This window comes from Hipposideros armiger, unplaced genomic scaffold (genome assembly GCF_001890085.2).
Source record: "Hipposideros armiger isolate ML-2016 unplaced genomic scaffold, ASM189008v1 scaffold_96, whole genome shotgun sequence".
In the NCBI taxonomy this organism is placed as follows: domain Eukaryota; kingdom Metazoa; phylum Chordata; class Mammalia; order Chiroptera; family Hipposideridae; genus Hipposideros; species Hipposideros armiger.
In genome coordinates this window covers 3,745,948-3,759,357 of record NW_017731446.1, presented here as the reverse complement: position 1 = coordinate 3,759,357, position 13,410 = coordinate 3,745,948, and the positions used below count along the sequence as shown (strand labels likewise).

The 13,410-nt window shown below is 48.3% G+C and overlaps 1 protein-coding gene across 1 annotated transcript in view; it reads left to right on the top strand.

The window, feature by feature from the left end:
• The window catches only part of CLSTN2 (calsyntenin 2), a 150,369-nt gene that overhangs the window by 116,884 nt on the left and 20,075 nt on the right, over positions 1-13,410 (top strand). The window contains exons 9-10 of the mRNA XM_019645958.1: positions 2,873-3,039; positions 12,451-12,599. Coding sequence (XP_019501503.1) covers positions 2,873-3,039; positions 12,451-12,599 — 316 coding nt within the window. The remainder of the gene's footprint in view (positions 1-2,872; positions 3,040-12,450; positions 12,600-13,410) is intronic.

Here is a 13,410-nt window from a genome sequence, read left to right as displayed (position 1 = left end):
CTTAAACAAATAAATTCTAGCAGTGTGCGAAGAGTGTCAGGAGGAAACCTGCCGGTGGCATAAAGGAAAGTGATCCGTAAGGACTATGCGGAAGGCCCGACCTCAGGAAGCTTATAGCCCGGTGGTTCTTAACCTTGACTTCAGGTTTGACTCATCCAAAGAGTTTTTGAAACTCCTTACATGAATTAGTTCACAGTCTTTGGGGCAAGGACCTATCACCAGGATCTGTTTGCCTTTTTAAAGATCCCCAGATGATTAAAATGTGCATTCAAGGTTGAGAACCACCATTATAGGTGATCGAAGACATAAAACACACACGGAAACCATGAACTAACGATGCCAGGTTGTGAGGGGTACATTAAAATTAACTGTCAGTGTCCCAAGGCTCAGGGCAGGGAGAGGGCATGGTGGACAGGAGGCTCATGAAAGATTTCTGTGAGCAGCAGGGGTCAGGGATTTTAAGGAGCCTTGAAGGACCAGTGGGATTTGCATAATCCGAGCAGTTTGGAGGTGATATCTATGTGCAAGGCGGGATAGGTATGAGCAAAGGTCTGTGTGCAAACCTGGATGGTATATCAGTCCGGACCCAAATAGGAAAGAGAAACCACACAGTAATTTGAACAGGGAAATTGAAAGAATTTTTACCTATAACATAGGAATGGAATAATGAAGGATTAGCTACTAAGATAGAACTCTAAAGAATATAGGAATGCAGGTATCAGGGGCATCCTCTCCCCCAGGGCTGAGACAGAGTGCCCACAGGAGTGCCCACAGAATACGCACCCCTCCCCGCCCCCAGCGGCCCCTAGGCTGCTGTTCAGACTTTGCTGACACAGCGTGGCTCATTGAAGGGCAGAAAAGTCACTGTGGTGTCACTCAGGCAGAACTTTTCGGAGATCTGCCCTCCAGGGTGCTACCGGGGAAGCTATTCACAGGAAATGCTTCCCGGAAGCGCTCTCTGCTGGGGGACGGTGCATTGCAAGAGCTGCAAGAGAACTGGGAGGCAAAGCCCAGAAGTGTCCCCTCCAAGCAAGCAGAGACTCACTGTGGCTTTTATTCGCATCTCTCTAATGATTAGTGAGGTCGAGCATTTTTTCATGTCTGTTGGCCATCTGTACGTCCTCTTTAGAAAAATGTCTCTTCATGTCCTGTGCCCATTTTTTAATTGGGTTGTTTGTTATTTCGGTGTTAAGTTGAATTCATTTTGTGAGGAGTGTAAATGTCTGTTACATTTTTTTGCACACCTGAAACCAATTAAATAACAAACAAACAAACAAACAAAAAACAGCAGAGGCTCAGAGAGGTTCCAAAGCCTTGCCATAGAATTAACAGTGCTGAAGTTGGACACCAATCCATCTTTTCCATATCTTCTGCTTCCTCTCTGAACAAACAAGTGCAAGATAAGGCTAAGTCTGTCGGTGTCGGCTGCCCAGGAACGGAAGGGCCTGTGCTCAGTGAAGTCAGTGGGGAAGGCCTCCCGGTTGAGGTGAGGATTCAAATGGACCTTAGGGGAAGCCCGATTGGAAAACCATGGAGGAAGTAGGAGGAGGTAACTTCCAGGCTGGCTTTGCAACACATGCTGAAGAGTGGACCCCAGCTCAGGCAAGACTCAGCTCAGCTAGTAGAGAACAGTAGAAAGCTAGAACAAGGCCATGAGAAGAAAATGAGAGGTAGAACAGAATCAGGGAAGTCCTTATAAGCCAAAGAAACGGAATTTGAGCAGATGTGAAGTCAACACATTTCAAGAGAGCCAGCGCCCATGGATGTGGGGTTCCTGGGATTCCTCAACTGCATGCCAACCTTTCAGTGGAAAATAGAGGAGCTAATGCCAGCTTTGGAGTCAGGCAGATCAGGACTGTAGTACCAGCTCCAGTGTTTGAGCTCTGTGTCCTGGGGCAAGTCCCTCAACCTTTCTGAGTCTCAGCATTCTTCAGGTGTCAGCTGGAAACAGTAATACCATCTTTGCAGACTTGATCAGATGAAGTTCCTAGCAGACAGCCTGGCACACAGCAGGCTTTTAATTAATGGTAGCTTTCTTCTCCCTCCTTTATTTTATTTTTAAAATTGGGGAATTAGGGGAGGGGAACAGTGTTGGGGGAATTGGGGAGGGGGACCAGCCAAGTTGTTGTTCTTCAATCTTAGTTGTGGAGGGCACCAGTTGCCATCTGACTGCCCAGCTCGTGGACTGTAAGCTCAAGGTGCTGTGTTACAAATCTTAGTTGCAGGTGGCGTAGCCACCATCCCATGCAGGAGTCGAACCAGCAGCCTTGTTGTTAAGAATGCACGCTCTATCCACTGAGCCACCCGGGCAGCAGCTCAGCTCAAGGTGCCGAGTTCAGTCTTAGTTGCGGGCGGGCACAGCCCACCATCAAACAGGCAGTCTTGTTGTTAGGAGCACGTGCTGTCACCAGCTGAGCCATCCTGCCACCTGTTGGGAGTTCAGCAGCAGCTCAGCTCGGGCGCAGCGTCACTGGCTCATGTGGGAATTGAACCGGCGGCCCTGTTGCTCAGAGCTCGTGCCCTTAAGCTAACTCTTAACCAACTGAGCCACTTGGCCGGCCCCTCCCTCCTATATTTTATTCTGTAGGCCTTTCCTGTCTTCTAAGACATTCATGTCTCTGAAAGTAACTGTTTTAAAATTCAGAAATTCCAGGATCCCTCAAATAGGTGCAGCTGGAGAATGCCAAGGTATTGGAGTCACTAACATCCTCTTGTTGAGGTTCTGACCACTGAGCTCAGCACTTGGAAGGAAAAGATCAGGTGTAGGGAACAGCGTCAATATATCCTTGGCTTGTGGGCCAGATGGTACCTTGCAGTGGTATTTTATACCCGGTCTCCACAGGGCAAATAACGGCGCTTCTTTATCTTTTAGGAGGAGAAGTCACCAAACCACGGTTTGCTCAATTCTTCCACGGCAGCCTGGCCAGTCTCACCATCCGCCCTGGAAAAATGGAGAGTCAGAAGGTGATTTCCTGCCTGCAGGCCTGCAAGGAAGGGCTGGATATTAATTCCCTGGAAAGCCTCGGCCAAGGAATAAAGGTAAGGAAGGAGCCAGCATCACCCCCAATAAGATACTGATCCACGAAGCGGAGGCTGCCCAGCCCCAGTGCTCTCTGGGAAATGGAGTCTTCTCCTGTCCAGTTGCACAGAAATGGTGCCACAGCAAAGGTGCTGCCACAGGAGGGAGGTTAGTGACCATGACTCTCTAATGGATGCCGGCTGCCGTCTCCTGAAATTCCTAGACGAAGCCCTTGTGTGTAATCAGTTCACACTACCCAAAAGCCAGCACACATTCAATGGCTACCAAGGGAGAGTTGCTGTATTTCACTTGTTTGTTGGTTGGTTACTTGCTTTCTTGTTTATTTGCCTAAAGGAACTGAAGCAGCATGCAAGAAAAGAAAACACTCAAAAATATTTTTTTTTTAAAAATGTTTTCAGCGGTTCGAGTCCAGCCCAAGCTGAGCAGCCGCTGAGCTGCCAACAGGTAGCAGGATGGCTCAGCTAAAAAAAAAAAAAAAAAATGTTTGGACCATGTAAGATACAAATTAGAAAGGAAGGCCAGTCCCACATGGGGTGGGATTGGAAAGTGATGTAGAGGTCGCTGGGTCTTCTGTTAAGTTGAGGCACACTCTGGGCTCTGAGCAGTCTCTGGCTTTCAAAGGGAATAAAAGTAGATTCATGATTTTTATCGTGCATACAAAATAAAAACATTTGAATAATCCTAGAAAATCAAAGCTGCATCCTGAGAACAGCTCCTCCTGAGGGGACGCATGATGTGGCCGACTGTGCCTCAGCGAGCACCTCCCTGGCAGACCGGTATCGCTTTGGCCTCACCTGGACCTTAGGAGTTCCAGCCAGAGTGGAGTCTCTGGGGTCCTGAGCGAAGAGCAGGATAAACTTCATGGTGGCCCCCACTTAAACATAAGGGGCTCCATGAGAGCAGGCAGCCTGCTCTCTGAAAGTTGGGGAGCCTACCCTCTGTCTCTGGGGGCATAGGACAGCCTCCTGAGGTCCCAAGAGCTGTGATGGTTCTCTTCTTGGCTGTTTCTCAAGGAGGGTGTGTCCAGAGCAGAGGTTGCCCAGCCCGCCTCCCATCCATACCCAGTGCTGCCTAAGGAGGTCCGCCCTGCCCTCCCCACCCTGGGTCTACCTCTCCTGGACAGGGAGTCACCCCTCTGACAGAGAGCCCTCTTCTTTAAGCTGCCAAAGGGCTCATGGTGCCTGACATGGGGTAGCCTTGGAGGGGTTAGTGACCTGCACACATCATGCTTTTGTTTAAGTTGCAGTTGCATCAGCAAACATTCCATGGACACTCATGTATTCAGTTTTCAACTGGGTAGAGGGACACAAAAATGAATATTCTCAGCTTATTGTCTTCATGGAACTCAATGGCCCAAGCAGACATTTGTTATCCAATGTGATAACTGCTGCAATGGTGATGAACACTAACATTCACTGAGGATCTCCCAAGTGTCAGGAGCTAGTCTAAAAGTTTTGTGGGTATGAACTCATTTAAGCCCTAGAACGACCTTATGATAAAGGCACCATGAATATTCTCATTTTACATGTGAGGAATTGAGGACTGGAAGAGAAAGGAAACTTGCCTAAGATCCCAGAGTTAGTAACAAGCGGGGCCAGAATTTGAACCCAGGCAGGAAGTCCTGCTTCGGGGCTCCAGGACTTGGAGGAATAGCAGTTAGGGAAGGCTCCTTGGAGGAGGCAAAGTCTGAGCAGAATGTTTCAGGATGGGTAGGAACCAACCAGGAAAAAGGCGGGGGCAGGGGGCAGGAGGACAAGTGGGCAGGGCGGTCACTCGAGGCAAAGCCAAGAGCCTGAGAGGTGGCAGAGGGCTGAGGAACCCCACAGTGGACCCTGGAACTCCAAGAAGGCCAGTGTTACGAGTGCCCAAATTAGGGTGGAAACACAGAAGGCGTGGCCAGAGAGGTAGGCAGAGGCCACATTATGGGGCCTTGCTAACTACGTTTAGCTGTTTACTCTGTTTTTCTGTCAGCAACAGGCAGCCACTGAAGGGCTCCAGGCAAGGAGGATTAACCTGGGCAGGTGTGGGGCTTAGGGGGTTCACCCTGGAGACTGGGTCAGAGGGGGAAGAAGGGGGAACGCAGACAGGGTAAGGCAAGAATGGGTTTCCAGAACATTGTTTAATTTGCATTAAATATACACACACGCCCGCGCACATCCACACACAGGAGCGCTCTCACATGCTAGTCACCTGTCATCGAAGGAAACTCATGAGACTGCCTCATAGTAGAAAGGCGGCCTGTTTCACGGCAGCTGGTCCAGGCAAGCCCCTCGTGGTACATTTCACACAGATATCCTCACGTGCAGATCCTGGGGGTTGATCCTTGACCTACTGTGTGTGTGTTGTTTCGTTAGTGTTTTGCCAAGCCATGCAACCCTCCCCTCTCTGTCTGATTCTCAACTGCTCCCTGCCCCTGAGTGGGTCTTTCTCTGCACTGGACCATCCCATGGAAGCAGTTTCAGGGCTCTAAACACGATGGAACAAAGAAGCCAAAGATGCTGGACTTAAAAGCCGCACATCTTAGAATTATACATGAGAACCATAGCAATTTCCAGGCATAGCCTATGAAAAGAGGAGGTGCTAAACTAAGTGGCACAAAAAGCTGGGAGGAAGGAGGCTAATCTGGCTTTTCAGGGTGCCACCTGCTCTTAACCAGTCACCTCAAAGGATCCTTTTCCATCCTGAGGGCGCTGCTGGCAAGAACTCAAATACTGCGTGAGAAGTGAATGACAAGGCACACAATTTACAATGCGTCCACTGGGGGCTATTTTAAGTTCATTATCCCTACTCCTCACAACAAATTAAATAGTATGACCCCATTTCAGAACTAAGGAGGCTGGGGCTCAGGGACTTGTCCACATTCAGATTAGAAGGTATTGTTATAATTATTAAAACTTCCTCCCTGCCCGCCCGCCCATTCATCCCTCATTTCGTGTCTGAATAGTGACTATTATTTTTCTTTACCAGTTTTCGGTCCCTTCTTTCCTCTGTGACTATCAGAGGAAGTGAGGTCCTCGTGCAAGCAAGGAATCTTCCCGTCTGCTCACGGGGCCCCGCTCGGCTCCTTTCCACTTGTTTTCCCCTGGAATATCTGTGCAGCATGCCTGGAGTCATTAAATGCTTGGGGTGGTTGCTAGCTTGTATCCAGATGGGACGCTGTGTAACAGCCACGTTCCTGAAGATTACCCTGCTCTGCTTTCCACGCACAATCCCTGTCGACCTGTCACCTCCACGGCGTGGAAGACAGGAAAGCGCAGGAACTTGAGAACGAGACAATCCTTGGTTCAAATTACAGAGCAGATAAATATCTACTGGGTGACTTTGGGCAGGGTACCTTAATCTTTTAAGTCCAATCCCCTCGTGTAAAAATGGACTTACCATTACTTTGCAGTGATGTTGTAGGAATTGAATCTTATATATATATATATATATATATATATATATATATATGAGGTAGAACAAAGATATAGATACAGATATAGACACATGGACACACACATAGATACAGATATAGATCTGCCCTAGCAAACCTAATAACTAGGCTCTCAACAAATCACAGTTCCCTTCTCCTGCTGGACTGGCTTTATACTTGGCATTGCTGCTGCCCCAGCTTCTTCTGATAAGTAAGTCTGGGTGCGAGTTGTGGCAAAGGAGCCTCTAATGTGGCAAATCTTCTGGCCCAGCCCAGAGGGGCTGGCAGGTGTCCAGGGGATGGCAAGGTGCCCGGACTGCCATGGCCAGCCTGTCCTCGAGGAACAGGCCAGCACTCTGAGCAGGAACTTTACCGATTTCTCAGCCTGCTAGGTAGGTGGTGACACAAGCTGACTCTCTAGGAGAGCTGACCACTCTGCAAAGGCCATCCGTCCAGCAGCTCTTTGGCTTAACGAGAGGAATCGCCATGGCTTCCGCACAGCTCTCCAGGGGAGAGTGAATGCTGTCACCCTTTGCTTGGTCCCCAGGAAGCCATCTCCAGCCCCCGTGGTATTGCCTATACCACCCTGTGTCCTGCACAACAAGAGACTGACCCTCAGTCATGCCATGGTGCTGTGAACACTGCAGTTTAAAAAAACAAAACAAACACACAGCCAAAACCTACTTCATGGAAGGTTTTATTGATGTGTTGATGGCTAGGCAGTCCTTGGGATGCTGTGGCACCCAGACTATGGTATTAACTGGGTATCCAACACATCCTCTTGCTGTCCTCTCCCAGGGCAGTGCGGTGGAAATGTGCCCCCTGCTGATTGCCACACGTTACTGCCAATCCAGCCCTCTGGCAGAACTTGCTTTTCCTGTTCAGCCCTCATGATAGGCTCAGAGGCTGGCCCCCTCCACAGAGGTCATCTCCTTGTCTCATGCATGTCATGTGCTAGACCCTGTGGTGATGCTAAGAAAAGCCAGTAGACCCTGCCCTCAAGGTGCTCAGAGTCTGCTGGAGGCAGCAGACAGACAGACAGCAACAGCACCACAAGACTCTGCTATAACAGGTACGGTGGTGGGACAGAAAAACCTGTGGGAACATAAGCGGTGGTTTTAGAAGAATGACCTTGAATCTGCTCAAATCTGAATCGGGTGATTTGTGAATACTCAGAACTGTAATGATTCTGTAGCACATGACAGCCAGTGAGTCATCCACAGCAAGAGAAAAGCCGACCCAGAGGCTGGCTGCAACGTCACCTTTGCATGTGGCGTCACCTTTGCATGTGGCGGGGCTCCTGGACCCAGCACAGAGTGGTGCTAGTGACCAGATGTCACATCTCAGAGAGACGCAGCTCAGGGTTTTGAGGAAAGGGAGGAACTGGATCATAGGGAAGGAGCAGTGAAGGCAGAGGAGCGAGCAGAAGCAAAGACTCGGTGCAGACATAATTGCAATATTAAGAGTTATGATAAAAGCTATCATAGATTGACACTTTATATACATTATCTCATTTAAGCCCCAACAGGTAGATATTAACATCCCCATTATTTTAAATGAGGACATGAAGTCCAGAAAGGAGAAGTATATAGTCCAAAGTTGTCCTCTGTAGTTTGCACTGGAACTGGGGTGTGGCAGTCCACAAAGCCCATGATCTTTCAGGGGTATCACGTAGCCTTGGGAAAGAGAGAATCATGCTCGGAAAAGGCTGAATTCTTCCAGTGGGCTAAGCAATTGCAGTAGAAAATGACTCCAAAATCTCTATGGCTTAATGCTTAAAAGTTTCTTTTCCTCTCACATTAAGTCGGGGAGGTAAGGGAGGGTTTCTGCCTAGAACACCGTAGACAGAACAGAGAAAGAAAAAGGCTGGAGCGTCCTGCAGGGCTGTCACTGCCTCATCCCAGAGCTCCCACATCCTTTCCTCTCACATCTCATTGGCCAGATGCAGCCACATGGCCCTGCCCCTGCATGGCACAAGGTAGCTGGGCAATGCAGCCTCCAGGATGCCCAGGAAGGAAAGGAGAACAGGGAAGAAGATAATGGCTCCCACAGAGGCTTGACTAAAAAAGACAAGTGACTGAAAAAAAGAGTCCTTTGGAGGAGTAATAGGAGATGATACTGTCTAAAATGTGGGCCAGGGGTGGGGGCGGGACCATTCACTCATTCATCTCACAAGGGCTTGCAGGGCACTCAGACTAGGTTCTGGGAGTCAGGTATACGAGTCGGAGTTGCTGTCCTCAGTGAGCTCATGGTCACTGCACTATAGAAATTATACTACAATTTCATGAACACTATAGGAGCCCAGTGGGGACCTAAGTGAAGGAAGCTGGGTGGGGCAGGGGGATGAGGGGGGCTCAGGGAGGAGGGAATAATGAAACATTCACATGATGGTCGAAAGAGACAAAGATTAAACTATCAGTTGGCTCAGGGCCACAATGCAAGGGACTTACGTGGTCAGTGTCACCATAGTACCCATGAGACATCCACCTCCTTTTAGGGTCCAGGCACAGAACAAGGAACTCTCATAAAGACATCCAAGTCATATCAGGGTACAGCTCAAATAGATAGATTTTTCCGTAAGCCCATAAAAACACACTCAGTCTCCTCTGTGGCAAGAGAAATGCAAATTAAAACTACACTAAGATGGTATTATCATCCATCAGATTGGCAAAAATCTCAAAGTCTGACAGCACACTCTATTGTTGAGGTGTTGAGAGCTGAAGCATTCTCATGCACTGTGAGAGGAAGTGTATGTTGATAAACTCCCTAGCGGTGGGAAGTTTGGCAACATTTGTCAAAATGTAAAGTGCATACACTCTTTGATCTAGAAATTACACTTGTAGGGATTTACTCGACAGATATGTTTACACTTATGAAATGTTATGTGTACAAGATTATTCATTGTGGCGTTAGAAAAAGATTGGGAACAACCCAAATGTTCATAGTTAGGAGACTGCTTAAGATTCTAGTTTATTTAATATTAAGTAATATAATATAGGTGTACAAAAGAATAAAGAATCTTATTATGTACTGATACAGAAAGCGCTCCAAGATATGAGCTAAGTGAAGATAGCAAAGTACAGTCTAGCATGTAAAAAAGTTACCTTTAGTGTAAGAAAGGAGAACAACGGGAATCTATATTCACTGATTATGTATTCATAAGAGTGCTTAAATATAATTGCCAGGATAAGCTTGGTTATGCTGCAGTAACAAATGACTTAAAAATCTCAGTGGCTTACATCACAACTTTCTTTTTTCATTGTTCACATTGCATGTGCACTGTAACTGGGCTGCAGCTGATGCATAGCACACTCCCTGTGAGACCCAGGCTGATAGACCAGGCCCTAAGGGAACTTTGCAGGTTTCATGGCAGAGAGAAAGCAACATGGCGAACCATGAACTGGCTGTTAAAACTTCCACGTGGTTGTCAAGCAACCAATACTTCTGCCCACATTTTGTTGGCCAAGCAAGTCAATGACCACTACTGAGTGCAGCAGGGCAAAAATGTATATATCCTGCAGGGAAGGGTACCATAAGTCACATGATCAAGACTGTTGACTATAGGACAGGCATTTAAAAGCCTCTCATTGGGAAGAGAAGCAACTAATTATGACAATAATGCAATTTGTCACTAAGAAATTAATATAATAGTGACTACCTGTGGGATGGGTTTGGAGAAACTGGGTGGATAGAAAATAGGAATAAGATGGACACTTTCGGGCCAGCCGAGTGGCTCAGTTTGTTTAAGAGTTGGCTTAAGAGCATGAGCTCTGAGCAACAGGGCCTCCGGTTCGATTCCCACATGGGCCAGTGACGCTGCGCCCAAGCTGAGCTGCCGCTGAGCTGCCAACAGGTGGCAGGGTGGTTCAGCTGGTGAGAGCACGTGCTCCTAACAACAAGACTGCCTGTTCGATGGTGGGCTACGCCCACCCGCAAATAAGACTGAACTAAGACTGCACTCGGCACCTTGAGCTAAGCTGCCGCCCGGATGGCTCAGTGGATAGAGCATCTGGTTCGACTCCCGCATGGGATGGTGGGTATGTCCACCCGCAACTAAGATTGTAACACAGCACCTTGAGCTTAGAGGCCACAAGCTGCCGATGGGCAGCCAGATGGCGACTGGCACCCTCCACAACTAAGATTGAAGAACAACAACTTGGTCCAATTCCCCAGCATTTTTCCCCTCCCCCATTTTCCCAGTTTAAAAAAAAAAAAAGATGGACACTTTCACTTAGCATATATACCGGGGGTGCCAAAAAATTGTATGCAAGTGGACACTTTGGTCAACGCTGCTCAAGCAGTAGTTCATCATAATCAGAAGTGCCTGGATGCTGATGGTAACCACTTTGAGCACCTCTTGTAACTCCAGAAGTCAAAAGATGACTTGTATTCATCTTTTGTTATTGGTATATATTGAGTATTACAATTGTAACAGTTTTCCTTTCTTATAATGTGTATACATTTTTTTGGCACTGTGTGTGTGTGTGTGTGTGTGTGTGTGTGTGTATGATGGGTTTATTAGCTATTCAAAAAAATAAATAAGGGCCAGCCAAGTGGCACGTTGGTTAAGAGCTGGCTTGGGACGCCAGAGGACCCCGGTTCGGATCCCACATATGAGGGCCAGTGACACTGCCCTCTACAGCTAAGATGCTGAACAACAGCTCAACCTGGAGCTGGGCTTTCATGAGTCACCGGCGACGGCATAGGCTGCAGCCTGTGGTAGTGGGTTGCCATGGGCTACCGTGGGTAGCCAGCAGCCAGCGTGAGCGGCCAGCAGTCGCAGTGAGCAGCCATCCAGAAGCCAGCAACTGATCTGTCTCACCCAGGAAGAGCGCAATGACGGTGCCAACTTGGGCCAGTGAAGCGATGTCCTCCACAGCTAGACTGAAGAACAAAATGACAACTTATCTGTTCCCCTTCCCCCAATTCCCCAGCACTGTTCCCATCCCCCCAATTCCCCAATTAAAAAAAAATCTTTAAAAACTAAAATAAATAAATAATCGTTGACAGATAGGTACATAAAAATATAGCCATGTCCCTCTTTCCTATGACATGAGCATTGGATACATAACCTGAACCCATAGATATGTTCCTGACATCTTCTTAATAGCAGTTCCTCATAAATCTTGCTCAGACATGTGTCAAGATCAGTAACTCACACCAGTACAAGAACTGTTCTCCATGTTCCATTCAAAGAAGAACAACTGGTGGGGGGGGTACAGGGAGAAGCAGGAGTCTGTATCTAGTTTATCTAGTTAGAGGACCCAAGTGACTCAGGCAGGAGCATTGTAGTTAGTCCCTGGCCTCACCAAGTGTGGGATACCAGGAACTCAGAATGAAATGAATAGAAACAAACCCAGGGAATTTGGTAGGCATGTAAACAGCAAGTGAGCAAAACTCATGGGAAACCAGAGTTTAGCACCAGGATAGCAAGACCAAGAATCAGATCTAAGAGAAAAGGAAAGCCATTAACTAAAAAATGAGCTTTGAGGTTAGAAGCTAAGAAGATGGGGCACAGGTCAGGAAGTGGAGTGGAGGGGGAAATGAGGAGAAGTTCAAGGTCAAAGACAAGAACAGTGAAAGGAATCAAAGCTCCAAGTTATTGGGCTGTGGGGCTGAGGGGCAGACAGTCCAAGGGCTGCAAGTTTCTGGTCAAGACCCCATAGTAGCACAGAGCATGGGCCACTCCCACGGGGGGCTGGGCTGCAGGAGCACTGTGACTGGAATTTCAGAATTCCATCCTGTGGCTCAGGCCGATATTACTGGGGGTTTATCATCCCCAGGGACCTTACAGGGGAGGGTCCTGAAGCCCATCAGTGGCAGCAGGAATTGCCTGAGGGGTTAAAGCAGTCACCTGCGCGCACAGCTGCCACACTGGCAGGTGCTTTGGAGGTGCCTGTGCTGGCCTCCGTGGCCTTTTCATGGAGATGGCAGGTCTCCATGGGACCGTGTACTTCGTTGGCCATTCTCTAGCATGATACCCACTTCTGTCTTCCAGTATCACTTCAACCCCTCACAGTCCACGCTGGTGATGGAAGGTGACGACATTGGGAACATCGACCGTGCCCTCCAAAAGGTCTCCTACATCAACTCCAGGCAGTTCCCGACCGCGGGTGTGCGGCGCCTCAAAGTCTCTTCCAAAGTCCAGTGAGTGGACGCCCATCTGCCTGGGCCCAGCTGGCGAGGGAGGGGCGTCCCTGGGGAACGTTTCTTTGCAAAACAGGATTCACCTCTCTTTAACTGTTCCCAGTTTCTCTGCTATCCCTATGAGGACGCCTCCATAAATCTTTAGTCTCCTTTTGTTTTCTTCTTAAACAAAATGTTCTCTTGTTTTAGCAACCCAAATCTAACTTTCTCTGTTTTATTCTGTAACTGATCTAATGCCCAGAAAGCACAGTTGCCTGTAAATTCTCAGAGAGCTGGGTTTTAAATGGTGTGATTGAAGGGTACAGGGCTTGGTACATAGTAGGTGCTTGACAAATGTTTGTTAATTGAATTAACCAACCCAGCTTTGTAGAGCTCCTAAATACCACAAGTACACAAGAGAAAGAGAAGGCACAGTTCTCGCTCCCAGGGAGCAGAGTTTAATTAAGGAGGTAAGACCATTGTGGAAGCCTGTGGATAACTCCCTTACTGGCCTATCAAATCATTTCTCAGCCACAGGCAGCTAGGAAGGGGACTCCAGAAAAACTCCTGGGAGGTGGAAGGTGACTTACCTGTAGCCGAGAGGACCCAGAAAGACAGGAACAAGGGTGGGCAAGATGGCTCTGTTGACAGGCATGCTGCTAGCGCCTGACAAGGCCATGATAAAGGCCACAGGTGGGGGCCGGCCAAGTGGCTCAGTTGGTGAAGAGCTTGCTCAAGAGTGCAAGCTCTGAGCAACAGGATCGCCAGTTCAATTCTCACATGGGCCAGTGACACTGTGCCACCTGCTGAGCTGCCACTGAGCTGCCAGCAG